This window comes from Vollenhovia emeryi, unplaced genomic scaffold, assembly GCF_000949405.1.
Source record: "Vollenhovia emeryi isolate VEMERY1.0 unplaced genomic scaffold, V.emery_V1.0 DF939145.1, whole genome shotgun sequence".
Classification (NCBI taxonomy): Eukaryota; Metazoa; Arthropoda; class Insecta; order Hymenoptera; family Formicidae; genus Vollenhovia; species Vollenhovia emeryi.
In genome coordinates this window covers 228636-255175 of record NW_011967221.1, presented here as the reverse complement: position 1 = coordinate 255175, position 26540 = coordinate 228636, and the positions used below count along the sequence as shown (strand labels likewise).

The 26540-nt window shown below is 41.2% G+C and overlaps 1 protein-coding gene across 5 annotated transcripts in view; it reads left to right on the top strand.

Moving 5' to 3' along the window:
• Nucleotides 1-26540, top strand: part of LOC105566294 (protein vein) — a 462793-nt gene that overhangs the window by 398103 nt on the left and 38150 nt on the right. For all 5 annotated transcript variants that reach the window (XR_001009269.1, XR_001009270.1, XM_012020190.1 and 2 more), the window contains one exon: nucleotides 3814-3922. Coding sequence is in view for 3 of the 5 variants with exons in the window: in XM_012020190.1 (XP_011875580.1) it covers nucleotides 3814-3922 (109 nt within the window). In the remaining 2 variants the exon portion in view is untranslated. The remainder of the gene's footprint in view (nucleotides 1-3813; nucleotides 3923-26540) is intronic.

Genomic DNA, 26540 nt, shown 5'->3' with positions numbered 1-26540 from the left:
TGGTGTTCTTGTAAATCGCGTCTTTACAAACTAATTCCACGCGGTGTAACGGCCGCGTCGCAACGAATTACAAACGGCCCGGGGCCCCCACCGTATAGATCCTGACGTTTTATTTCCGCGTCGTGCGCCAACTCGCGACAAGCTGGGGCCCGCGGCGCGTGTAAATACGCGATCATGTCGCGGGTGATGCACTATAGCCCCGGGTTCGCCACGATGACTAATGACGTTAGGAAATTGAACCGGCGCCTCGATGCAGTCTCGAAAGAGAACGCGGGAGAAGCCGGGCGGGAAAATACCGCCTGCCGAACTCACAATCAGTTGGCGAGTCAATTTTCCGGCATCATTTATTTACGCGCGGTTAACTTCCATCGGCAGGCAGGCAGGCAGGCACGTCGTAATCGAAAGCAAATAAATAACAAAACATGCACGCAATCGACTCAAGGTGCGTTTGCCATCTCTATATCTCGTACAGCGACTGTTAAAACTTATAATCCATTGTTTTCTGTAATACATTTGTTTCTATAGAATATTTAAAGATTATATACTTCTTAGGAATTGATTTTGATTTTACTTGAATTATTAGTTCAACAAACTCGTATTGCCTAGATAAAATTAACACGTTCAATGTTGGTGACGGTGATGAATATACTAGTGTTATACGTGAACGCTTTGCTGATATTGTATTCTAGTCCGCTACGAGGTGAAGATGCATTAGCGAAAGCACCTGATACCCAATTCCTCCAACATTAACACGAAACAGTTACCGATTACTGCCAATACAATTTCACGTGCTCGATCAATTCCCAAATTATGTTAATTAATTTTGACATTTGTTTATAAACGAGGATATGTTGTAACTTAATTAAGATATTGGGAATTTATAATTGATACGAAAACGTTTGCTTTAATTCTCGATGTAAAGTTAGTTTCGTTCTGAAATTATCGCGGGTAAAATTCGCTGCTCTTTTAACGCTCATCTTCCGAAAGCAAAACCATCTTTTCATATTCGGAATTAGCGGGTGTCATTACGACGAGAGGTCATAACCACATCACGAGGGGTTGCGTGGCCCGCGTAAATGCACGTGAACGCATTTACGGTGGCGCATCGGCGACGAGAAAATTGAAATTTCGCCTAGCAGAACGCTTTTCCGCGTGCACCATCTGGCCGGGGTGCCGGTAAGAGCTTTCACTGCGAAATGTCTTCTGTTCGTTAACGAGTTAACGAGAAGAAACGCGGGCGAAAAAGGCCGAGACTCGGACAGAAGCGCGAAGGGGAGGCGAAAAGCGTTAGTCCGACCATTCCTAAAGCTTCCAGATGAAATTCCAGTTGCAAGCGTGGTAATGTCGGATCGACCGAATGGAGGACTGTTATTCCGTAATAATGGCGTTCTCGAAAACTCATCTGCCGTAGTCTGCGCGCTAGTCTGCGCGCAACTGGACGTTCCAGCATTAACATCCGCCTTTATCGCTTTCGATGACAATTTTATTGTAGCTTCGCCGCGCCATTTTTTATGCGATATGCTCGTTTGTCGACCAGTCGGACATTTTTTGTAATTAGCGGATATACTTCTTGCGTGCGCGTTTGAAATTGTCACGCCAACTTTTGCCGACTGGATTTACGGAAATCCGAAAAGCGAGAGCCTTTTTCGCAACGTCTCCGGCGGATGAAGCCAATTCTGTAAAATGGGCTTTTTACCGGGGCCAATCGGATTAACTGTAACGATTAGCGGTAAGTGTGACACCGCAACATTTTCTCGCAGCATAATCGAGAAGCCGGGATTCCCTGCTGGCGCTAAGAAAGGCTGTTGTCTTCTCATTACATAATATTAATCGTTTCAATATTTCCAATTTCTTTTCAAGACACTTTCATTAACAGTCGGCTCTCGCCTGACAATAAATCTAGATCATAGATTTTTACAAAGGCTCTCTTTCGATTTAACGCGTCGCAACGCCGCATATGATGAAGCAGTTCCGGGTGTACGATCTTACGAGTGAAAAACCATTCTTCTAAGTAATAAAATTATCCTCCGCAAGCACGGCGAGCTATCGACGTGTCAGCGTCGTCTAGCGATCGTTGCCGAGGTTGCGGTTTTGCGACAAAATAAGGGAAAAGAAGGACAGCCGCGGTGGCCGAAGGTCGAGAAAACTTCGAGATCTTCATAAACCGGCCCTTTCAGCCTTGCAACCACTGCATTTGCATGCCAAAGATTAACTCGACGAAATGGCGATGGATATGAAAATGCATGACGACATCTTGAGCGTTCGCGAATATCATACGAGTACCGTTTACACCCGTGCGAGGGATCAAGTTCCGCGGCGGGGTTCTACTCGCGCGAGCGAGTAGAATGCCTGGTGAAAGTGTCGACGAAAGTGCAACGACTCGACGTAGAACGGCCAGGAGAAGGGAGATATCGATTGTGTCGACAGCTTGCACTTCCGAAGCAGATGCAATTCTTTTATTCCGCGTTCACACGTCGCTATGGATAAACTCGATACGTACCAGATAACAGATTTCACTGCGCGGATGTTTCCAATATCTATCGCTAAAATTCACAGCGCATTCTGCTTATTTCAACTCCCAATTTATGTAAGTGCGTATTTAGAATCAATTTCCTTTTCCCGCCCAGGTTTCCCTCTTATTCAAAACTCTCGCCCAGTGACAAACGGTGATACATATTAAATTGATAAAGCAACAAAATATCTCTCTCAGTGATACATTTCTAAGAATTGAGGGGGTGGCAAATACTTTTGGCCAGGGCTGTATATGTAATGATTAAAAATACAAGTATCATTTGCTTCTATACCTGCAAAAGCAATTTTAAGTTGGTCGCTTTGTGGTTAAAAATTTTAAAAATATCAGTATGCTCATCAGTATATCACGCAACAAGAATAAATACAAGAGTAAACCCTATTGTATTAGAATAAACATGATAGCTGAAAATATGTCATCTATCTCAAGTATGGTAACGTAATAATCGAAACGTTGATAATAGTAAAAGTAACGTGAATGCCGTATTAGTAAAATATGAACGGTAATGAATAAATCTCATTATGCAACACACCGGCGTTATTTCGCGTGGCCAACACGCGTCGAGCAATTTTGCAGAGTTTTACGCAATTACAAGAAATAACACACACCGTATTGTGCGACGCCCACCGAAAATGCATCGCGTTACACTGCAGTAAATGCAGTTTAACGATATTTTAATTAATGTTTGTTGTAATTAAATTAATAATTAAATCGGCACGCGAGCGGGGACCGCGTCTGTATGCGACGCGAACGTGAAAATCTCCGAACATTAAAATTGTACACGAGATACATAACGGTCCACGGTAGTTAATTACGCGTGGCAATGATGCGTATTCCGGTTTCATTAAATGCGCTATCGCATTTAATCCGCGTGTTTTTCCTTTCCATCTTGCCGCGGCGTATTTCATTTTATCACGTTAATGCACATTACGAGATTCCAGCGAACGCTCCATTTTCTTCGTCCCGCACTGACGACGCGTACGACGCGCTGGTGACTTTTGAAATTTTTCTGCCAGATAAACGTTGCAAAATGCATCGCACGCTTGCCAGTTTCGGTTTTCTAAAAGATCGCGTTCGCTCGCAAGGAACTTTATACATTTTCCTCGCAATTCGTGTATCTTTCCCGCGTCTAACTTTTTATCATATTGAATCTATCCTATTGAATCAAATTTTTTATTCATAACAATAGCGAGAAAGATTCGTGGCTTTTCTACACATGTCTCTTTCGTAATAAAAATGTTTGAGGATAAACATATAATAATAATATGTATCTTTGATTACAGCGACAGCGGCGTGGCCGCGGCAGGAGCAGCCCTGTCCAATAGCAGGAGATTTTTGCATGAACGGTGGTACCTGCCTATTTTTCGAGACTGTCGGTGAACCAGCATGCAAGTGAGTCTAATATTATCCTCGCGAATTACAATTCTACATAATCTTAATTTTCACACGATGGGGGGAGGTATTAGTTTCCTACAAAAATATAAAATGTAATCAAGATTTTTTGATCGCTACAATTCTATTAAAAATGGAAACAATATGCGATTTACTTCCTTTAAAAATCTATTACAGATAAAGCTAATCTTCCAAATGAATTACACGAATGAAAGACCAACCATGAAAATAATCTGCATGTATTAAAAGGAATAAAAATCGTATCAAATTTATTTTTTAGAGAAAAATAAAAAATGGAACCGAAAAATGCACATTGTGATCTTTTGTACTAATACGTAGATATCAATAATATAACTAGTGAGATAAAGTCTTTTACAGCATTAAAATTGAGCAATAGATTTAATCCTGCTAAAGTATGTATCCAAAATCCATCGATTTGAATAAAATGTTTAATATACATGCGTTAGATATATCGCGATTTATTTACCACAGATATATCTCACTGGATTTAACTCATTTTGCATGATCGCAGCAATCGAGCGCTTACAATGCTAGGTAGCCAATAACCACGTACCGGCTAATAATTGTAAGCTATGTAAAGGTATTTCATTTGTGTTTATTCGCACCAAGGATTGTGTAGGAGTTAATTTAAAACAAGGTATACCTCATATATTCCTTAACTTGTAAGCGGTCTCGGAAATCGTCTTTTCTCCAAGTTTTCTTTCTCTCAAAATATCTAAAATATGAATTGAGATAAGAAGAAAATTGCGAATCTATTTTCAAAAAAGGGTAACGGATGTCAATTAATTTAATTTTACATATTACATAAAATTGTATAGATATTTTATCTTTAATTGAGAATATATTTAATATTCTCACAAGGGAAATAGAATAATGACATTTAGGATAAGAAAAGATCGTCATCTGTGACTGACAATTCAGACGTTATTAAAATTTGAGGTTAGCAACTATTTCTGAAATAGAAAAAGTGAGACAAAGATTGTAAACGGTGAGAAAACCTTTTGCTCACGTCGACGTCTCTACTGGAATGCAGGCGAAATCGAGCTTACGTTTCTTGTTACCCCCTTTGTGCGGCCGCCGACGAGTTAGCGGTTAGCAGGGTTGAAGGAAGTTTCAAGAAATGTTTGCTGTCGATTGCTCAAGGGGTCGAGGTTCTTGATAGTCGACGGGGGGAAGTCTAGGCCGAGACTCTTCTATCTTTTCCCGATACACCGGAGAATCATCTCCTCGTTTCTCTCGGACACTTCTCTCTATTTCCTTCTATGTGCTCTTTCCTCTCTCGATTCCAACTCGATACCTCTCTCAAGAATAGATACTTGCTATAAATGCCTCTTCCCATCGCTCTTGCCCCCATTCTCCTCCCTACCGTCTTCGTTTAACATTTTCTCTATTCGTCTTATCAACAGAACGTTCTTCACGTCGTCGACAATTTTCCTAAATTCTCTCGCGGTTCAGCGAATCCCCGTTGTTTCTATTTATCTTCCTTTTAATCCGCGCCCGTCTAACAACTTCTCTCTATAGGCAGCTTCTATTTTTATCTCGGTCATTGCATTCGTTGCTTTCTTTGGTTCTCGCTTTCATTGTTGTAAAGCCAATAACTGATATTTTTCCTTCTTTTGTTAGCACCAAGGGAAGATGGTTAATATCTTCCGGACTTATATTTCTCGCAAATACACCGATATTTTCAGTAAACGTAATTTCGCAGCGAGATGTTTGAGCGCAGCGAGCACTCCAACTCGAAGGTAACGCAATTTACGCTTTAGGATGGAACTATCGACCTTTGGCAATCGTCGACCTCGATATTACGGCCGACCCAACGTGCGCAAAACGTTCGGTCCGGGCCCCGGACGAATTTTCCGAAATTATCCGAACCTTACTTCTATTATCGCTTTTTTCACGAGCGGTGCTTCCGAAAATTAAATTTCTTGACGATCTCTCACCCTTTCCCCCCTTCCCTCGTCCGCCGCGTGTATTAAATTGATCGGTACCGCCGCGTAGCTGAGTATCCATTTAATTAAAAAAGTTTGCTGGCGAAATGTTCCCTGGCCGGACTTTCCAGCCGGCCGCAATACTCGCGCTCGTTTACGCAACGCATACACGAATGTCGATTTGTCAGAAATTTCAATTGTACGCCGTCGATGATGCACTCGACAGCCTCGTTGGGATTTTTTCGGTACGAGTAGTAAAATCCAAAAAATAAATGAGATACATTCTATTCTTCTTTTATAATTCTTTGCGATGTTGCATTGAAAATTCCGCAACTGCAAACTTTTCAAATGTCGACAATTCTATCAAGTGTGAAATAAACTATGAAATGTAATATAATTTGTATCGATGGCACCGAAGATTATATTATTTGTCAACTAATACTTTGTAAATCCATCTGAGAGAAATTACATCAAGATTAAGACTTGGTTATTTATTATCACTTTTGAAATTTAAATTAGATATCAATAAGAGTACTTGATTGTTGCTTGTAATTAAACAGGTCCTTCCAAATCCTTCAATTCTTTTTCTCTTTTGAAATATTTTGAGCCTTCTTCACTTCATTATCAGCAGAATTACGAACAACTCCATACTTAATTATAGATAAGCGAAAGATCGCGCGACGCAATTTCACCGCGACGCAACCTGAATGTCTAATCTGCACATCCAGTTTATCGCGACTATGTTTTATCATGCCGTCAATCCTTTTGGTCACTTCCGCCAAGCCACAGAGAGAAAGAGTAGGAGGGGGCAAGAGGGAGGAAGAGACACAAGCAAATGTAAACTTTTTCGCACCAGTCGGCGACGCTCGTAAATCTCGCCCCCGAAGGCAAGTTCCATCTCTCTCACTCCTGCGCGACGCAACACACCACCGCTACCACCTGTGACGGGAGTCCCGGTTTCTCGTTTGTTTCTGTTAGGCGACCCCCTCAACTTGTTAACTTTACGTTCTTACCACTTACGGCCAAATTGCCGTATAAAATATGTGCTGTGACGACAAGGCGGCCCCCTTTGCATACCACGGTCCTGTACCCGACAAACGGTTCTCATTCCTCGTAGTGTATCTTCTTTTTCTTGGTTTTCGTGTATAATTAAGGGCGCCGCATTATGTCGTCATGGCGTATGTGTCATTAGAATTAGCGTTAACGCCCGAAAGATTTAGTTGTTCGCTTTCTAAACGATGTAGAGGGTTGTTTTAGAAATACACAGCGCGCTCGGTCTAAATCATAATTAGCCAGACTGAAGACACAACGGTTGCTCTTTTACGTTGGAGTATTAATGTAAAATTATGGAGAGGGTAAAAAGGGTTGTTTAATAAAATATCGAAAATAATTGTTGCTGCTTTCAAGGTACTCGGTAAGAAAAATATGTAAATATTTATATACAGTAAATCCTGTCTTTAACTTGGAGCATATAGAAAACACTTATTTTCTTATTTATTAAAATATCTAACTTGTTTATTGAAATTGTAGTCTTGAAATAAATAATGCTATTCGAATAAAAAGGAATAAAATACGAAATTAATAAATGATTGTAACTTCTGTATAGACTTTTCGAAAACAGTTAAATATCTCGAGTGAAATTTTGAAAACTATTCCAGTGCTGAAAAAGTGGAAAGATAAAAAAAGAGAGAAACATTGCGAGTGCAATGTTTTGTAATCCGCATATTCAGCGACGCGACACACGTTGCTGTATACATGTTGCGCGCTATTTGAAACACTCCTACATGTAGGCGTTGTCCGAGTTGAATCAGATCACCCGTCACGTCTGTAGTTGTCAAGGCAGATTTAAAACGGATCGCCACCGGTAATTCGGTCAAACGTACCGAAATTGGACGTGCTGGCGCGCGACAATAAAACCAGTGAATTCCAGAATGCGTTCGCAAAATCCTAAGCACGCAACAATTCTTTAAACAAGACGTCCATTAGACAGCTTCATCATTATGCGATAATTAAGAAATTCAGATGAAAAAAGTAATAGTCTTGAGTACCGCAGGAGAAAGACAGCTTGTCTAATCACTTTAAAGTAACACAGACAATAATTATATTCAAGTAAAGTTAAATCAGGGCCTTTAGGGTATAAACGAAATAGAAACGAAAACGCCAAATCATTACTGAAGGTAGTCTAATAATTTTAAATTAAATTATTAAAAAATGCTATACTTGGCATTCAATACAATAAACCCCCTCCCCGTACTGAAATAGAAATCTTATTGCGAATACTATTACTTCAGCCATACTCTCAGAAAGGATTTCTGTTACCGAGACAAAAAATATTCTCAACGCATTTATATTCCTCATAACCTCATTTAGTATAAAAATAAAACAATATCAAAATAAAATCAATAATTCTTATTCTCCTCTATCGAATTAAAAAAGATTGACTCACTATATTGAGACAAGAGTAACTTATATAAATGTAAGTTTATATATTCTTGCGTTTAGAATAAATTTTCCTTCCATCTTGCAACGCACAAAGTTGGCACTGCGATATTCGACAAAAGACGATATTATTTTCTTCTAGATTTTAGAATTTTTCATTGAAGATTAAAAGATTCCTTTTCTATAATAAATATGATTGCCGCTATATCGACTCTATTTTATGATACATTCAAGTGTAATAGCATTGGATCCGGAATTTGTTTTCTGTGGATGCAGGATTCGAACCTGGGACCTCCCTCGGTACGTGACGGGCGTCCTAACCAACTCGATCACTTAATTGTAATAGAAATGTTGAAAAAATGTTCTTCTAATTGTAAAATCCAGCGACATGTGACAAAGCTACAAGTAGAAGCAATTATTTGCTAAAACTGCTTTCTAAATGTACGAAATTTGGAAGAAAACTAAAACAATTGGCACGTAGAAAAGTCGTGTAAAAGGTAGTATTTTCACCTACCTAAACTCTCCAATTATCTGTTAATGTTTTATTAAGCGATCATTGGCTAAACTACTCTCGTTCAACAACTGTCTCATTTTCGGCGGCACAAAACGAAAGATAAATACGGTAATAAAAAGACAAACGCCCGCCGTCAGGACCGCGGCCAACCTGTCGACGAGAGTCTTTGTGTCTTTCGTAAAAGCTCTCTAACTCTGGCCCACATAGGAGGCCAGTACACTACGTACGCATAAAAGATCGAGCAATAAAGCTGGTACAGCGGTACGTTGCAATTGCGAGCGGTCGAGCGTTCTCGGCAACTGCGGAAGTGCGTCTTCTTTTTTTGAGACACTCATTATTTTAACGGAATGCAGCAAGCTTTTATGCGAAAATACCCGACGGCCTGGCTCGCTGCGACACTTGGCGATGAAAGTTGGCGCGCGGCTTCCCCGTCGCCCACCTTTCCATAAACGACGCACAAAGAAACAGGCACAACGATATTGCGTGCCGCGATTATATTAAGGCGATAACGTCAAATAATTCACACGTCCGTTGATCCTTTTGAGAAGCAAACGAAGCTTCAACGTGGATTTGCTAAGATATTCGTGGGTCGTTGAAGCGAGAACTTTGTCCTGCTCTCCAAAATTCATAGAATTTTGATTTGAAATAACATTTTTTTCCACATCTACAATAAGTGAAGAGATAAATTTGATTACATGGTACGATTAATTTATATTAAATTTCGTAGAACGAAATGTCAGGAGCGGGAAAAGAAAATCTGGATACGGAGTTAGAAAAGCAGAATAGTTATTTTTGGAAGATTCGACGGTGCGCATACAATTCCACGGGGAATTTCCACGAATCCTTGGATTTATGATATTATTTCTATGGCGGTGATAGCGACGATGTAACGATAATATACGGCGGATGTGAAATATTTGCCGCAAAGTACAATGTAGTGCAGGACGAGACGATGGTTCGTAATGTACGTCCCGTCGTTACTCGCGCTTTCCGTTTTCACGGTGAGAAAGCTCTGAGGGGGAAGATTAAGCTTGCGGCTGCACTGATCGAATAAAAGTGCACGTGGGAAGATCGAGCGGGCAATCCGACCGGTTCCAACTTTTGTACAAAGTTAGGCTGAAATTTTCTAACGCCATCCTTCCGAACTTGCCGCGCGTCACATAATATCTCGGCACGATACATTTTCTAGATGCACGCGCACTCGATTCCGAAAGATCGCGAATTCGCTTACGTTTGCGCTACATCTGTTTCATCAGATAAAACTAGGGCACTGCATAAATTTTCAAAGGGACGTAAATTGTGTGCGACTAGTCCGTGTAACGGGCTAATTGAATTTGGAGACGACACGATTCTATCGGGGACAATTTATATCTATAATTATATGAAATTAATCAACTGGCGCCTTGTTAAATTAGAATTGAAACTCGTGATGCATAAATGATGAAATTAGAAATGAACTAAGTCGATCCGAGGTGGTGTAACGTTCCATTCCTCCGCGGTGCGCGGTGTGAACATCGTGCGAAATAAATTAACATCCAATGATCGTATGAATCGGTAATACGTGGCAAGCGTCGCAATTGGAGACACACGCAACTCCTGCATGCGACGCATTGTCTACCGAAGAATATCGAGCGAGTTAACATCGACGTATCGTTATCGATGAGAATTCACCGTTTACGCAGAACGCGGTAAACTTTCCCGTGGACGCGTCGGGAATTCATGAAGCAGCTCAATTTTCTAACAGTATTTGCGGCGGCATCGTTACCAATGTACATGAATGCAAAGCCGACTGAATTCAACGTGTCGCTCGCAGAGACGGTTTACTGTTGGAGCGACAAGATTCTGCATTCCGGGGGTAGGAATTGTCTGTCTCGCACACACTCTCTCGCGTTCTGCAAATATACCGCTCCGGCTCGCCTCGATATAGCGCGCAGGAAAACCGCGAATCGTGGGTTTAGTCGAGCCAGGCAGCGTTTAACGTCTGAGCCACGTGCCCCATTTCTAACCCCGTTGTAATCGAATCGTCGCGAGCGAACGGTTCAAAGTGCTCGCCCCGTCTTTGCCGTTGCCCACCCCCTGTTTACAGTGCGAGCGCGTTGCGTGTGTTGCAGTTCTGAAATATCGCGTGGCGATATAAAGGGCAAGCCGCAACGAGACGCGGTGTCACGTAAAACGTGTTTGTTTCCGCTTAATAAAGGGATTTTGCAGTACTGTGCCGCGATATTAGTGTACTAGCGCTATACACACTCCAACGTTTACAACACAAACGACCGTTGCGTCGCACTTCGTTTTACAGTCAATAATTTGTAATATGCAACACAAAGTTTAAAAGGTGATATATACGGCGTCTACAAAGACCACGCATTACCATATGTTACACGGACGTAATGCAATGTCGCATGGGCGCGCAAGTGAATTCCCAACTTGAACGTATTCATATTGTCCCGCTAGCGCCTAACAAATATTACGTGTGTATGTGGATGCATAAACGCCCGGATGGCGTGCGGTTACCACCGTACAAACGGACGGTAATAGTCGAAAGTACTCGCGAAATGGTTCCACAGCGAAGGAGTCCGCTGTGTCTATGGCGTAACCGCGAAACTGCGCCCAGTTTCACGCCGGAAATACAGTCGGGCTACGATTTTCGCACGCGGATACACGCCGGTGCTCTACTGCGAAAATTCTAATTAAGCCCACAAGAGCTGTCGCCAAATTTTCACACGCTCACGCCGCACACCATATTCTTCATCGCGCGGTTGCCCGATCTTTACATTCGCGCGGGAAACATCCTATGTCTCCAAATTTATTTATTTAATAACGTGTAATTATCGAAATTGATCAAAATCGTTGCCTGCCTAAAACAACATTTTTACAATCGATAAATTTTCACCCCCATTAGCTATCAATTTCACGATATGATAATGCACGGTGGAAATTATCAAACTGATGCACTAGAATAATAGGTAGGTAGTAATATCGACCTCGTCGTACTTATCATTACGCTTATATCACAAGTGTAAATATTACCCTTGTGTGACATATTACAACCCCGAGGCGTGGTTTAAACGCATTTCCCCGTCTAGCAATCAAGAGAAAAGGCGATCGGGCATGTATTATATAAAATTATCGCATAAAAGATACCCGTGCAATAAAGTAACCGACTTATCACCAGAGCCGAACAAAAAATCTACCAATTACATGCATAAGCGCGACAGTTAAACGGCGCATGAAAACGACGATTATGCGTCGTTATACACATTATACTTTCGGCCGCGACTGGTGCTACCGATAAGATATCCATTTAGAGAAGGTAAATTTATTCTTTATCGTTTGTTGTACTTTTATGGATCGCACACGTATATCGTTACTGAAGCGGCGACGAATGTAATTCTTTCAGACCATTACGCATATAAAATACGTTTTTTCCCCGACATTTGCGACATGCAAACATGTACACACTTGCGGCGAAAACATAAATGCCTGATACACGAGGAAGAAGAAGACGTATTAGTGACGAAGAGCATCGATCTGTCATTTTCTAAAGAATCTTGAACAGGACTGATTAAGCTAACTAATAAATCTAAAGAGCTGCATACGTACGAATGTGTATACATCTGTGATATGAATAGTCATCACCGTCATTTCCGGTCAGAACGTGGGCTCTTTACGGAAGCCACATTAAAGCACGACTGCAACAAAATGCCAAACCCCGTGTTGCCCTCTGCACGCCGAATGCATTTATTCGCGAGTGGCGCAAAAGACGGCAAAGGGAGCTTCATTCGTTTGTCGACTGCACACGAGGCAGGTGTATCGCTTTGTAGCTAACGTAACTGCATATGCGCACGTGTGTACGTATGCAGAAGAGAAAGAGAGAGGAATCGTTAGACGCGAGTCTCTGATCGTCGTGAAAACTTAACCGCCGCGCACCGGCCGACCACAGAGAAAACCCGAGTTGAAGCTAATAATTGATGATCGCGAAGCCGCAGAGAAAAAAAAGAATATTCTTTTTTCCGATTTTCCTGCAACGGCGGCAGCTCGCTCTGTTCGACGTGCGACGGAGTGCGCCCGAGGAAACGGCGGTGGCTTATGAATGGCTAATTAATCAACGAAAACCGGCGCTCGCGCGCGTTTCCCGGCCTCGTACGCCCCGTTAACGCCGCTAAGCCGGCCTAAAACCATGCACTTCGCGGCGCGTTGTTTTATTCAGAGCAGCGGCACTTTGCCGAAATGATGATTTATTTAGACGTGCGCCGCGTGCGAGGGATGGCCCCAGGTGAGAGTGCACCGAACCGGGGCGGCGCGGTGGCTCGTTGAACATTATTAGTCGCTTTTACGAGGCCACTCCGCCGTTGATTCCTGACGCGTCGACCCTCCTAAATTTGCGATCGTCCACCCTCCTCATTCGCGATGGCTCGCAAAGAGGCACGTAACATTCTCTTGAATCGTAAAAGAAACGGGACAAGGTGAATTTACTTTACGAGCGGCTACGAAATGTGGCCAGATTAGATTTGTTCGTAAGCGAAGAGACGATCCCACCTGCGGGGCTTATCACTCGTGACAAATCCTCTCTCTCTTTCCAAACGTACGCATCACCAATGATCTCCGTGTAAGAAGAATCTCGCCAGCAGGCGCGAGTATGCAAGGAAACTTTCGGCACGTGTCAGATACATCCTTTCTCGCGACAGCCCTTCGACAACGTCGACGGGACACGTGGGGGAGAAGGCGAGAAATCGGTATAAGAGCGACGTAACAGCCGTCGCAGATGCGCCGCCAATACGATAACGCGTTTTGACACGTAAAACTCCGGCAAATCGGCCTTCGTATTTCGTAGGTGCCTGCCGGGGCGAAGAGAAATGGGGCCCGGACAACGAAAATATACGACAAGGTGGCAGGTCGCGAGGGGTGAGCAGGGGCTGTGCGTCTCGAGGAGGCAAACGGAGAGTTTACGGGCGCGTCTCTCCGGACGTGTCTCCTCGCCAAGACAAAATAAAGCTTCTCACTCCCGGCTCGCTTCTTCTTTTATCTTCTCTCTCACCCGAGCGAAATCTCGTAACCCCCTCGTCTCTCCGCCGCTCCCTTTGAAATACTCCTGCCAGACGGTAGACGCGAAACAGTACCGTGTCAAGACTACCTCATAGGTTCGCTCGTCTACGTCAAATAAAGTATCCCGTCTGCTTCAATGATACTCGAATCGTCATCGTCCTCGACTTACATCGAATATTAAACGTCCTCTCGAAATTTCCGAGTTTCTCGTCAAGTTCCTTTCGAGCAACGGGAAAACGTTCAGGAGCTATACCCGATTTTCGCCAAACTTGTCAGTTTAGTCGAGCAAACAGAAATAATTTCGATTGCGTCCTTTTCTTCCTGTTACGATATTCAAGTTTACGAGAGCTCGAGACTACCCTCCGCGGAGTTGTACTATTCAACGCTGTGTATCGAAAACTTTCATAGATAAAAATGAAATTCCACCGACAAAAGTTTCATGTCTTCAAACGCGCAATAAAAAGTTTTCGCACGTTACAAAATATCTTGCCGATCATTTTCGATAAGAATCAAGATTCGGAAATCTGTTCCGACTTGAATTGAATCTAGTGGAACAAATAATTAAGTTTAGTTATCACAAGCATAAAATAATAATGAATTTAAAAACACGTAGAAATTGTATAGTAATAACTACTTGTTAACAACTGTAAGACTAATTATATTTTTACTAATTATATGAATGTACATATAGTACGCGACTCTTCTCTTATTTTCTAATCGTCCGATTCGATTTAAGTACAATAAAAAGAAACGTGGTATTATCAGATATCCGAGCTTGAAGCAGAAGCTGAAAGAGAGCAGACTAAAAATTTATTGCAGGAATGGATTGCCTTGAATCCGATTTCGCGTTTCGTGGAATGTTAAGTATTCTTTTTCTGGCCTGCGAAAAATTTGTAAATGTCACTGGAGACTTCGAGATTCGTTCGCATGCACAGACACGAATAAAACATGTCACCAATTTCAAATAATAGCAGATGAGTTTTACATTCTGACATAAATACATTTACCGGCACTTCTTTATTAATCAATTTCTCATTTTTTTACTCAATATTATCTGTTATCTATTTCTAACTTAGGAAACAGGTAACATGCTGATTTACTTTAATAATTAGATCAAATCACATAATAGCGTGTAAAAACAGTAGAAAATATTTTATTGTATGCGGAGAATATTAATCATATAATCGCAAGATAAATAAAAAATTTTAATATGCAATAATTTTATAATCTCAGGTTTCGATATTTTGTTCGCTTAAAAGTAATTAATCTCACGGAAAATTAGTTTCGAAATTTATATGAGGAAAGACGAGGAATTAGTCAAATTCTCTTAAATCAATTTCTATTAAGTTAGTGCATTCTATAATACGTGATTCTCTGGATCAACAAAAGACAATTATCATTAGTCAAGAGGTTAATACGAGGCACTCGCTTTACGTGAGCACGGTCCTGCCGCGCAATGGGACGAAGATAAAATAAGTCCCTCTTACTTTTCTCCGCTGTTCGCAAGCTCGTGCATACGACGATTCTTTTTTTTTTTAAATCTGTCGCGGTAGACAAGGCGGTACCGCGCCACCGGCTAGCCAAAACATTCAACTTGATCGCGAGCCAAAAATCTCGCCGTCCCGCCAAAAAGATACACCTGGCCGACGTAGACAGTCGGGCATTCAAGAGAGAAGAAAGAACGCGGAGAATCGGCGAGATAAATTCTTTTTCGCGCGACTATTTGTTTGTCCTCGTTGCACGAGCAATTTGATAAATGTAAGTTATAATTTACATCTATATCAAAGATCGTATTAACAGATCATTGCCAACATTAAGCTCTGAGACATGAGGAGAAAGAAAAATCATTTACTTATTTGAAAGGAAATCTCCGAGGGATAAATGTTTATTTCAACGCGGAATATTTATTCAATAACGTAAATAAGAGATTTGAGTGCTATATAAATTACGATTCCACGATAAATTATTGCGTTCTCGTAGAGTAAACAACTGCACAGAAGAATAACTGAGTTGGTCGTTATCAGCGTATATAAAATAGCCGATATTTTAATTAAAGTAAACCGGTGAGTATAGCGAAAGGAATATTTCGCGGGAATATTTACAGAACTGTGTTTCGCTCGACGTATTAAAATGCTTATAATGCTTGGAGTAAAAAAAGCATACGCGGCGTCTGCGAATAAACGGCGTAGGAAATATTAACGTTAAACGACAGCCGCGGCATTTATTTACTCGGCAGCGTTGAAACGGCCATTATTACGATTCGCACGGATCCCGAATGAGTTAACGCCGCCGCGCGAAACCGCGCTGCAGCCTCTCGCGAATTTCTCGAGCGGACGTAATCCGCGATATTTAATAGCGGGCGCGGTTATCCCGCCGCTTCGACGGAACTTAATATTCTTCCCCTCCCTCGTCTCGTCATCGTCGGATAATTTCGTCGTAGACGACACACGCACGCACGCACGCACACGCCCAGATCCACGCACACGCGAGCCGACAAACATCGTCCGTAAATATTTGCTACCACCATCATAGCTTATATTGTACACGCGACAAGCAGTATCGTTAAAGCAGGTTGACGACCTCGTCTCGTATAGCTGGTATTTAATATACATAGATAAGCTTTTTCACTCACCGTTTCCCATTGAATCGACGATGGTTTTCCCGACTGCGAAGAACAGACGGCCAGAAGTAATTTCCCGAGCGGCAGATAGAAAAACGTCCGTTTAGATCTGAAAGATTGATAATTAATGCGCCTTTCAGACATTCCAATGATAATCGGATCAAACAGATATGCCACACGCAAATATCAGGCGATTTTTGTAAATATACCTTCAAGAGAAACACATTTACCGTTTATTGCACATGTAGGATAAAGCGGGATTATTTCACTAGGTTAAGGGAAAAATTAGATAAAAACTTTTTAGGACGAGGGGTTTTTGGCTTTACAAAATTTCCTCCTGAAAATTTGTTATCCGAGTTATCCGAGATTCTTTTTAACTGAAATTGCTCTGCTTTACTCTTAAGTAGGAAACCACAAATTTTGTTATAAATTGTCCTAGCAGAAAATATTCGGGTCGTCATAAAGGATTAACTGTCGAGCAAGTAATCCGATAAAAAATTGAGAAAATGGGAAAATGTAGAGAATGTGACGGTTTTTACGTGGTTAGAGAACAGAATTAGCAGTCGTATAAACTCGAGTTGTAAATCCACCTGTAGCTCTAAGATTCGCTGTATAAATCACGCGGTAAGGAGACGATCGCGCGGCCTAACTCTATGGATTAGCGACGTCCAGTCCAGGAACGGTATTTTCGATTCTTGACAAAAGGAGGAAGAGGAGAACCGAGATCGAAGTAATATTCCCGAAGCGATAGCCGACAGAGACGTCTTCTTCGGAGCTCGCGTATTCATGAAAGCGAAAGCGTATCATCCTCCTTTTTACGAGCGAATGCTGGAGTAAAGCATGTTGAATATATCGGGCGCACCTTGCAGATAACGGAGGGAGAGACGCAAAAAAATATTGGCTACCATGCTACGCGCATCAATTCTGTACGATAATAAAGAGGTGGAATTAATGTTACGAGAACGAGTCAAAGACGGTAAAGAAATTTCGCTCGCGTCGTAGTACGACAAAACTGCTTGTGATATACTTTCCAAAATTGACGTAATCACGAATATATCGCGTTCATTGTGGCGTGCCTTTTATCCTCAATTTCTTCAAAGTAAAAACATATAAATTGTTTTAAGTTAGTATATTACGTAAAAAATGACGAGTAATACGTTACGGCTGAGATATGTAAGAAAAACCGACGGAATTGAACGTTTCATCTTAACTCTTGTCTCAAGTATAGACGCCGCGTTTCGCAAAAGTTTCGTGTCGTGACAGTGTATACCCATTGTGGCGAAGCAAAGGTACGTTAAAACGAGCCGCGAGCTTCGTGTGACACGCGCACCTTTACTTTCATTTTACTTACGAAGTCACGTTCGTTGCCTCGAAGCTTAAAAAGGGTAGGAAATTTTCCTTAATAAAAGCTAATTAGATTCATGCCACGTACAATCTTCAATATTACGCATCGGGATCTAATTGTCTATTCAGAAAAATTAAATTTTCTTTAAAATATGGAGTTATATAATTAACTTCATTTATAATATTTATTTGCTCGGAACTAATCAACCATTTGTTTCAACAAAACGCGCTAAACCGTAACAACTTCTGTTAAGTGCGACCAACTGGATTACTGAACAGCTTTACAGAATAATGTAATAAATCGCGTATTTATTATTATTATACCGATTTAATCGCTTAACTGCAGTATCATAGAAGCGAAAAGCATAAGCGAGCGAAACAGGCTGAAATAAATTTCGAACGACGTACGGCGTAAAGCCGATAGAGGAATGGCACTCTAAAGGGATTCCAAGTAAAATAACGACTGCGGATTTTCGCGCATTGTTTCTGATCCGTTCGATTAAAAAAATAAAATCCCTCGTGAATATCGGCAAACGTGACAATAAATTTAGTTGGAGAATCTCAATGTGTTGTACTTGGGAGGAAAATTAGAATATTAAAATAATAACAGCGACTAATACGTAAGTCTAATAAGTAAAATAAAAGTATCATTTCTTCACACGTCAAATGATTTAATTAAGAGTAGATGACAAGGAATATTTCGCGCAAAGTCTAATTTAATTCTTGAAAAATGCCCATTTATTCGCAACGTCTGATCTCGTTACGATCTTAATTCACAAGTGAATAAAGAAATAGCTTTCTCGTTACACCGCGCTGAAAAATAAACAAGACAATACGAACGTCGTATACACGTGTCGCCATACGCGACGGAAAATCCCGAATTAGAAAGAAGGATGCGCTACAGCCGTCGTTAGCGGAGTAACGATAAATTAAATGCAATTCGCTCTCGTAAAATGCCGTACCGTTGCCCGCGGTGTGTCGCTTGATACCGCACCGAATCGCGCGGCTTTTATTCGCGAAATAATACCGCGGGCCTCGGACGAGTCGCGCGGGGGTGGATTTTTCTGCTTCACGAACATGCACGTCGCAGGAGGGTAGAAACGGGGTTGCGAGAGGGAGGAATAAATTTCGGAGGAACATGGTAAAGCCGAAAGAGGGATGGCTCTTTGCCACGGCGAAACAGAAAGAGACGTCGCGTAAAGAGGACGTGGGGAGGGGGTCTCTTCGGTTCTTTGTACGGAGCCGCGCGATACCCTGTATATTCGCGTTAACGCCGATGCGGAATTTATGGTCGAATAACGGCCGACTATCGACGTTACGCGCGCTCCGCTGTGATCGGCGGCGAGAAAGAGAGAAACCACCGGGGAAGGGAGAATATGCGGGGATCGCGGGAACGAGGGCGAACTGGAAACAGATCTGGGGCGCCTAATAAAAACGACATAGACCGGATGCTATCGCCGCATCCCTCCGGATCGCACTTCTCGTAACGAATGGAAATCACTTCAACTTGCGCGCCACTGCCCCTTTCTCGCCAGTTGTAAAATTTTAACTCTTCGCTCCGAGAGTTTATTGTAAAATACCCCATTTTTCAGTTGGACATATTGTACACAAAAGAATGAAAAACAGTTAAATAAATGCTTTATTTTGCGAAATAATATATAGGAATAATCTGTTACGACTGATTTTTCTGCGAAATTTAGAGTTGGCCTTTTCTCAATAAACTTTATTAATAATTCTTATATAAAATATAGATCGATTTTAAAATAGTTAAAAAATGTACGGAAACAAGTGCGAGAAATCTTGGAGACCATGTTTTATTGGTAATGTATCAATGCACTGGATTACAGATTCCGCACCCATTTTCTCTATGACTCAAAGACTTGGAAATTTATAAATTTTTTTGAAAATTAACATAAATAAAATTTTGTAAAACTAATCTGGCTTGATAGAGGAAGCTTAGGAATGTCGCGAATATATATCGGATAAATATAATATTTAAACTATTGAAAGAATGTTGAACGAGATCGTTTTAGGAAGCAACATCATGCCTCCTTTTTGGTAAGCCTGTTAAGGATGATAATGCGATTGCAGACACGACAAAGTCTTAATGTTTACGTCGCAGTAACATCTGCGGGACGTATTAATCAACAGCGCCGTTACTCAGCGTGCCAAGTGTAAAACGCGCGAACAATCCGAAGCGATTCGCCTTAATTAATTACGTCGCCTCGTGCATTGCGCGTTCCACACGCGCGCACGTGGAAACGTGTGATTTATTTCTTATGCCGCGCAACACGCGTCTTCATGGTGAGCGCATCGCTCCGAATGGAAACATTTCATCAACCGCGATCTACAATCCTGCCGCTTCGCATTTCACCGAGACCGATGATCTACGATCTCATGCGTGTCGCAATTTACGATCAACCAAGTTATTCTGACTTTATTGCCATTGCTTCTCATATCGCACAGATTCTTTGGCATTCACGACAAATGTTGGAAGGATCGTCGTTTAAACATCCCTTTTCGGTACTTGAAATTATAAATATAATCTATACCGAGAGCAAAATTGTGAAAATATATTTTTGCTGATATACTTTCTTGTTACACATGTAGAATTGAAATAAGATGATTTAATCCGTCTTTTTACACCGAAACCCTTAGCAATATAAAGTGTTGAACGCTCTCTGTAATTCCTCTCGACTACGTACCAGTATTATACATTTATTTCCGCAGTGCGGTAAATGATTGTTTCCACCGTTACAAAAGCTTTACTACTGCGAGGAGCGAAATACAGCGAATCGAGCGGTCATCTCGTGATCAGTGGGCAGTCTCAAGGGGTAGGATGGGCAAAAAAGGACGCCACGATGGGAGGTGGCGGAGAACGAGAGAGCGAGAGCTCGCAAAAGTTAGTTTCAGTGACATATGTGGCCAACGCACGTGGAGGCGGAAGTTGAGCCGGGTCTCTCGCCTAGAACCATCCGCCGGGCCCGGGCTCAGCCAGCCCATGCTACCTGACATTTCCACCCTCTAACTACCCCCAGCCGTCGCTTAAGGAAATAGAGCTGTCCGACGCAAGCACCGCGATCCTGCGCGCCTTCAAGACGTGCCAATAAATGGTAATCGCGACAAAAATCCGTCTTTGCCATCTACCCACGGTAGCTACCCTGTCAATCGTGTAAACAACTTGAGAAGATTGAACGTACTCGTCTTCGTGGCACGATATCCGCGAGGCGTAGCGCAGAAATAGCGCAGTTTCGACACACTCGCGACGATGCGCTCTTTGAATCGCCAATTTATCGCGACTGATCTTTGCACGCTTCAAATTTATCCTTGCAAAATTCATATCGTGTGATAACATTAACATTTCATACAATTAATATTAATAATGAATCTCTAAAATATTTAAAACGCAATCTGAAATTGAAATTAAATGTTATTTTTCAAGGAAAGAGAAAAGAGTTTTTTTATTCTGTATTACTGAAAAGAATTACAAATTTTGCGTTACTTTAATCTTAAATTAAGGTTGGATGCGCCAGAAAAATATCCGTAAAATATCGCGTAATAAATTGAGAACAATATGAATACCCGAAAATACACTACCGTTGTGCAATTCCCTTGCATAATTATTTCATTTTATATAATAGTGCAAACTTATTCCGTGATATTATAAAAGTTGAAAGGACCAGAATTAACTTGAAAAAACAACTACGCCAAAGTACCGCTCTCGTCTTGGCGAAGCACGAACGGATAGTTGCACACATTATCCGACACGTTGACTCAATCCAATTCAAGTGCCTCTCGATGTAGCGAGCGATGAATGCCATTCCTCTACCATCAGCTTGTCAAATTTGGAAATTTCGGACGTTTGCGAGATTCATTCCATGGCTAATTAATCGCTTTTTTCATTTAATTAATGATAAATTTTCACTTGAGAACACATTTCACTCAACACAATTTCATTCAATTTCACCAAATCATTGTAATTTAAGAAGACCATTTTAGAATATTAAAATAGAAATATACTATTAATATGAGAATAAACATTAACGAAAAAGATATAGAAAGCTTCTGCAAAATATATATATATTTGTTAATTAAAATCTAATATAATCAATAAACAAAATATAATGATTATTGGCGACAAATTGTCTCCCATTTCAATCGAACCTTTTCAATATAAACATATAATAAACTGATACATCGTACACGTCGTTAGACGCTGCGATAGTCTCGGGCTCGTAGTTTCATTACGCCGCCCGACCAGCAAAACCCGGCCATTTAACTTAATTAAACGCGTCTCTAATTAATTAGAGAAAGATCGCGCAGTTTCCTCGAGGCAGAAGCGTTGCCCGTCCGCGCGGAGGACGCGCTTTCGCAACGATCGCAAGTCAGACGCCGTAAAATTTTCACTCCCTTTGCCTTTGCACGTCCCGCTCTCTCCTTCCGCGCTATTATTTCCGCTTCGTGCGCTTTTATTTCCGAACACCTACGCGGTATTCTTCAGCCGAGCGTTCTTATTGAAAGCGCACAGCGGGAGTTACGGAAAAGTTTTTCGACTTGGCGATATATCACGGCAAGGCACAAACGGCCCCCCTCGATACACATAAAGCTCTTATACGAAGTGTCGATTTCGAGGAATCCTAGTGCGAGACGTAAATCTTGCTTTAAGACCTCTCGTAAGCGGCACATGTAATTGGACCGTCTAATTGATTAGAGAGGATTAACAGCTTCGACGTGAATGGTGTGCGGGCTACAAACTTTGCTTACCGAATCGTCACGCGTGCCACATAAAACGTATACAGTAGCTTTAACTTTTCTCCAGTAAAAAAGCTATTCAAACGCTCCTGCACTTTTAAATTTAGATGTTGAATAAACGTGAATGAATGTACGACGATTTATTTTACTCTGAAATTAAATCTTGAAAATGTCCGAAACTTAAATATTATATTATTGTTGCAATAGTTTAATAAGTGAAAAATTTGAGTAACTTTTACGGCAAATAACAAGATATACTTTTAGTGAAAGGAAGGATAAACGGGCTCGTAGCACAAATTGAACGGAACGATTTCAAATCTTTTTCTAACAGCAAACATAAGACACATTTTCGCCGCTAACTGAAAAGAGCTAACAATATGTTACTTAATCCTTTATTGCGAGCTCGCACGGTTCAACTGAGGCGTTGGGTGAAATTAAATTGGAAAATAGGGCGCCTCCGCTCATCAACACAAACCTCCCGCGTCGAATGAGGTTTCGTGGTCATTGCTTGACTGCAGTCAAGCTAATTCAAGTTCCACCGGACTTAGCTGGAAGGCCGTTCGAACTTCCTGGTTGAGACTGCACCGGGGAGATATCGCGTCTTCCCACCGCCACCCCTACACTCCCACCTGCCCTCACAGGGAGGAAGTCGACAGACGATGTTGGAAAATGATCGAGAGCGAGCTCGACGTCCCAATTTCCCAGACGGTATCCTGTCCCACCAGCTGGCACCCTTTGACGTTCGCACCTAGCTTCCACGTTACTTTCAGCGATGAATAACCCCCCTCTCCCCACCCCCCGATATATATATATATACATATATATATATAGGATGTTAAAAGAGAGAGCATATCATTGTATAAAGGTCGGTTTCTCCTTAACAATATTTTCGAAAATATTTTATAACTGTATTTTTACGAAATATGAATATATACATATATATGATACACATTACCCCGACTCTGTCCAAGTTTAATTTCTGTAAAGGGCTTCATTTTCGTCCACAAATATGTTCGTAAACGTTATCACCCTCGTTCATCGAAATGAAATAAAAAAGCAAAGTTCTCTTGTTTATTTTCACTCTTGGAATGACATCAAGTCGGCACGAAAGTAGAGCAAAGAACGGAAAAATAAACGGAAGCGGAAATGGGAGCAAGAGAGAACCAGGGGCGACGACGAGATCGGGATGATAAAAGAAGAGGAAGGTGCAGGTGCAACAGGATCTCTAGTAGATTTGCTTCAACCGCGTTTGTATGCGCGGTAAGTGTGGATGCAGCTGCTATACGAACAACTAAGTAACCTAGTTTGCCCCGTGAGAAGTAAGTGCACGGGCGAGGGTGGAAAAGTGCGACTCGCAGGCTGTTTCGGCATAAAGTACGGTATATTATAGCCAGAGTTGTTCAATGCATTCAAGCTCACGCGAGCGCAAACGCATTCGATCTACACACGTAAATGTCCCAGAAAAAGAAATAATCTAATATATGAATTATGCAAATTGTTAAAAAAATATCCAGTACAATCAGTATTTCCAGTATAATTGGAAACATTCCTTTATAGCAAAATTTGATGTTGGTTCGGTCGTGTTTATAAATATCTATTAGTTTAGCCATTATTAGTTTTTGAACGTAAACATTTATGTACGAGAAGACGTATCAAAGTTATATGAAATAGTCGATCCAAGTTGAATTAAATGACCTCCATGTTGATACTGATTTTGTCAAGATATCGATGATTCTATTTTACTTGGGCTCCCAAAATGACAATTATTAAACTTTGTTATTGAACTTTGTCAGAGTATGAAAAATCTATGTCGTCTCGAAGTATCCAGTGTAATACATATTAGCGGTTCTTCTAATCTAACATTACTGCAACTGCGATTATAGAATTCTACTGGCGTCGCAAAAAAATCTTGTAAAAGGAAAGCGGCCTCCTTAAGGATGCGTTTAAATGCGGGCCTCGGAAAAAGCGATTCGCCTTTCTTCGGGATTGCTGTGCTTCTTTTAATTAATACCGAGAGAAAGGAAGACGACTGTGTTCAGACTGGCGCGGAAAGACAGCATTCGTCGGAACATCTCCCGCGCTCTTTTCGCGGATTTTCTAGGTTTTAATTAGTTTTTTGTCCGGTTTGTTTATTCTTAATCCGCAGTGTCACGCGGAAAAACGTTTTGAGTTATTACTACAAACTACATGCATCTCGGCGCTTGTCGCCATTGCGACATTGCGAGGCTTAAATGTGATTAAAGCACCGTTTTCCGTAAAAATTAACTTAACTCACCAAGTACCGCGCATTTCGCCCGTGTTGTTAAAACAAAGTGGTCAACGTATGATTTTAATAAATGCAGCAACGTTATGGAAATTTCCATCTTGTCGTGCTTTCCTCAGATTAATTATACGAGATGTCATTTAATCATGATATTTTTTATAAAATACAATATAAAATATTTTATGTGACAGTTAATAAGAAGAAAAAGGTTATTAATCCAATAACTCTAAAAATTACAAAAGTTTAATGCGCTAATCAGATAACTCAAACTCCAAATCTCTATTAGACAAAGTGCTAAATTGAAATTTAAAAAACTTTGGGCGCCACCACAACCATCGCAATAGATTTGGAGAGGCGATAATAATGCCTTGTTAAAAGCTTGGTCGAGAGACGATGAATCTTCAGGAAATGGGATATTAATCGGCATTTAGAGAGCGGTCACGGGAGACAACTGATGGATCTCCCAAAATTCTGCCAATGATCTTGAATTAACGAGCCGCGTTAATTTACGATTTTTTATGTGTTCAGTGTATATCATGACCCGCACACCGTCGTGACGCAAACTGGTCGATGCAGCCGAGAATCACGCCCCCGTAAAATCTGTCAACGGGAAAAATCGATTTTTAACGACCGTCCAGAATCATTCTCGTCGAGGATATTTTATTACCGCCCGCTCATAAAAGTAGTTTACAGACGGAGGCGCGAGAAATTCTCAGATTAACACTTCTAAAGGTATCCATTAATTTTACCAACGATCTCTCTAATTTTCACCAAAATTGTGCTAAGGGTGAATCTTGGGAGATTAATGCGCGTAGACGATGATACGCATAGCGTAATGGTAAAATATGATTTAAAATATAACGAATTAAAAATTGTCATTACGTTTCATTTGTGATATTTTCTTTAGTAATCAATTTGTATAGCCCAAGTTTTTCCTAGTCCGTGCATTCGTTCGAATCTATCCCCTACTCGAATTTCACCGTATATCTATATATATATATATATCTTACCCAACTAATTCTCGCAAATAGACGAAACGTTTCGCGGGTTTCAGTTCACGAGTCAAAGTCCTTTTTACGGCAGCAGGTGAAAGAGTTGCCCGAGGCGTAGCGGATACACGCATGATTACGATAAATCTCAACGGGAGGCCAATTACTCGGAGCAGCAAAGTTAGCGGGACACGTTAATGGCTTTAAGTGAATGGTACAATAAATTGTGCTATCTACGCTGCTGTTTTATTTCGTTTGGCAGTAAATTCAGCGGGAAGAGGGAAAGGGACGGTATATTTAACGTAGACCCTCGTAAATCCTGGCAAAGACAGCGCCGAAAAATTCTCAAATCAAATCCGCGAAATATTCGCAACAAAATCTAATTAGATCAACTTCCCGGTAAACGTGCATTAATAAATTGCCCCTTTTTGTTTAAAGTGACTAGTCGTCTTCATACTCGGCTATATTTATCGCGTTAACCCTTTAGCTCAGCACATGCCTTCTGTCACTTTCGTCCTTTCTTTCTTTTCCTTTTCTTAATACAGTTTAAATATGATATTTCTATGTATACAAGAAATACTCTAGCAAACTCGCTCAAACAACACGGTCGAAGAACGTAATTCTCTCTCGGAGCATCTCCCCTCTTCTCATCAGCGACATTTCTGGAACTCTGTCTCTCTCTCCTCCCCACTCTCGTTTTACCTA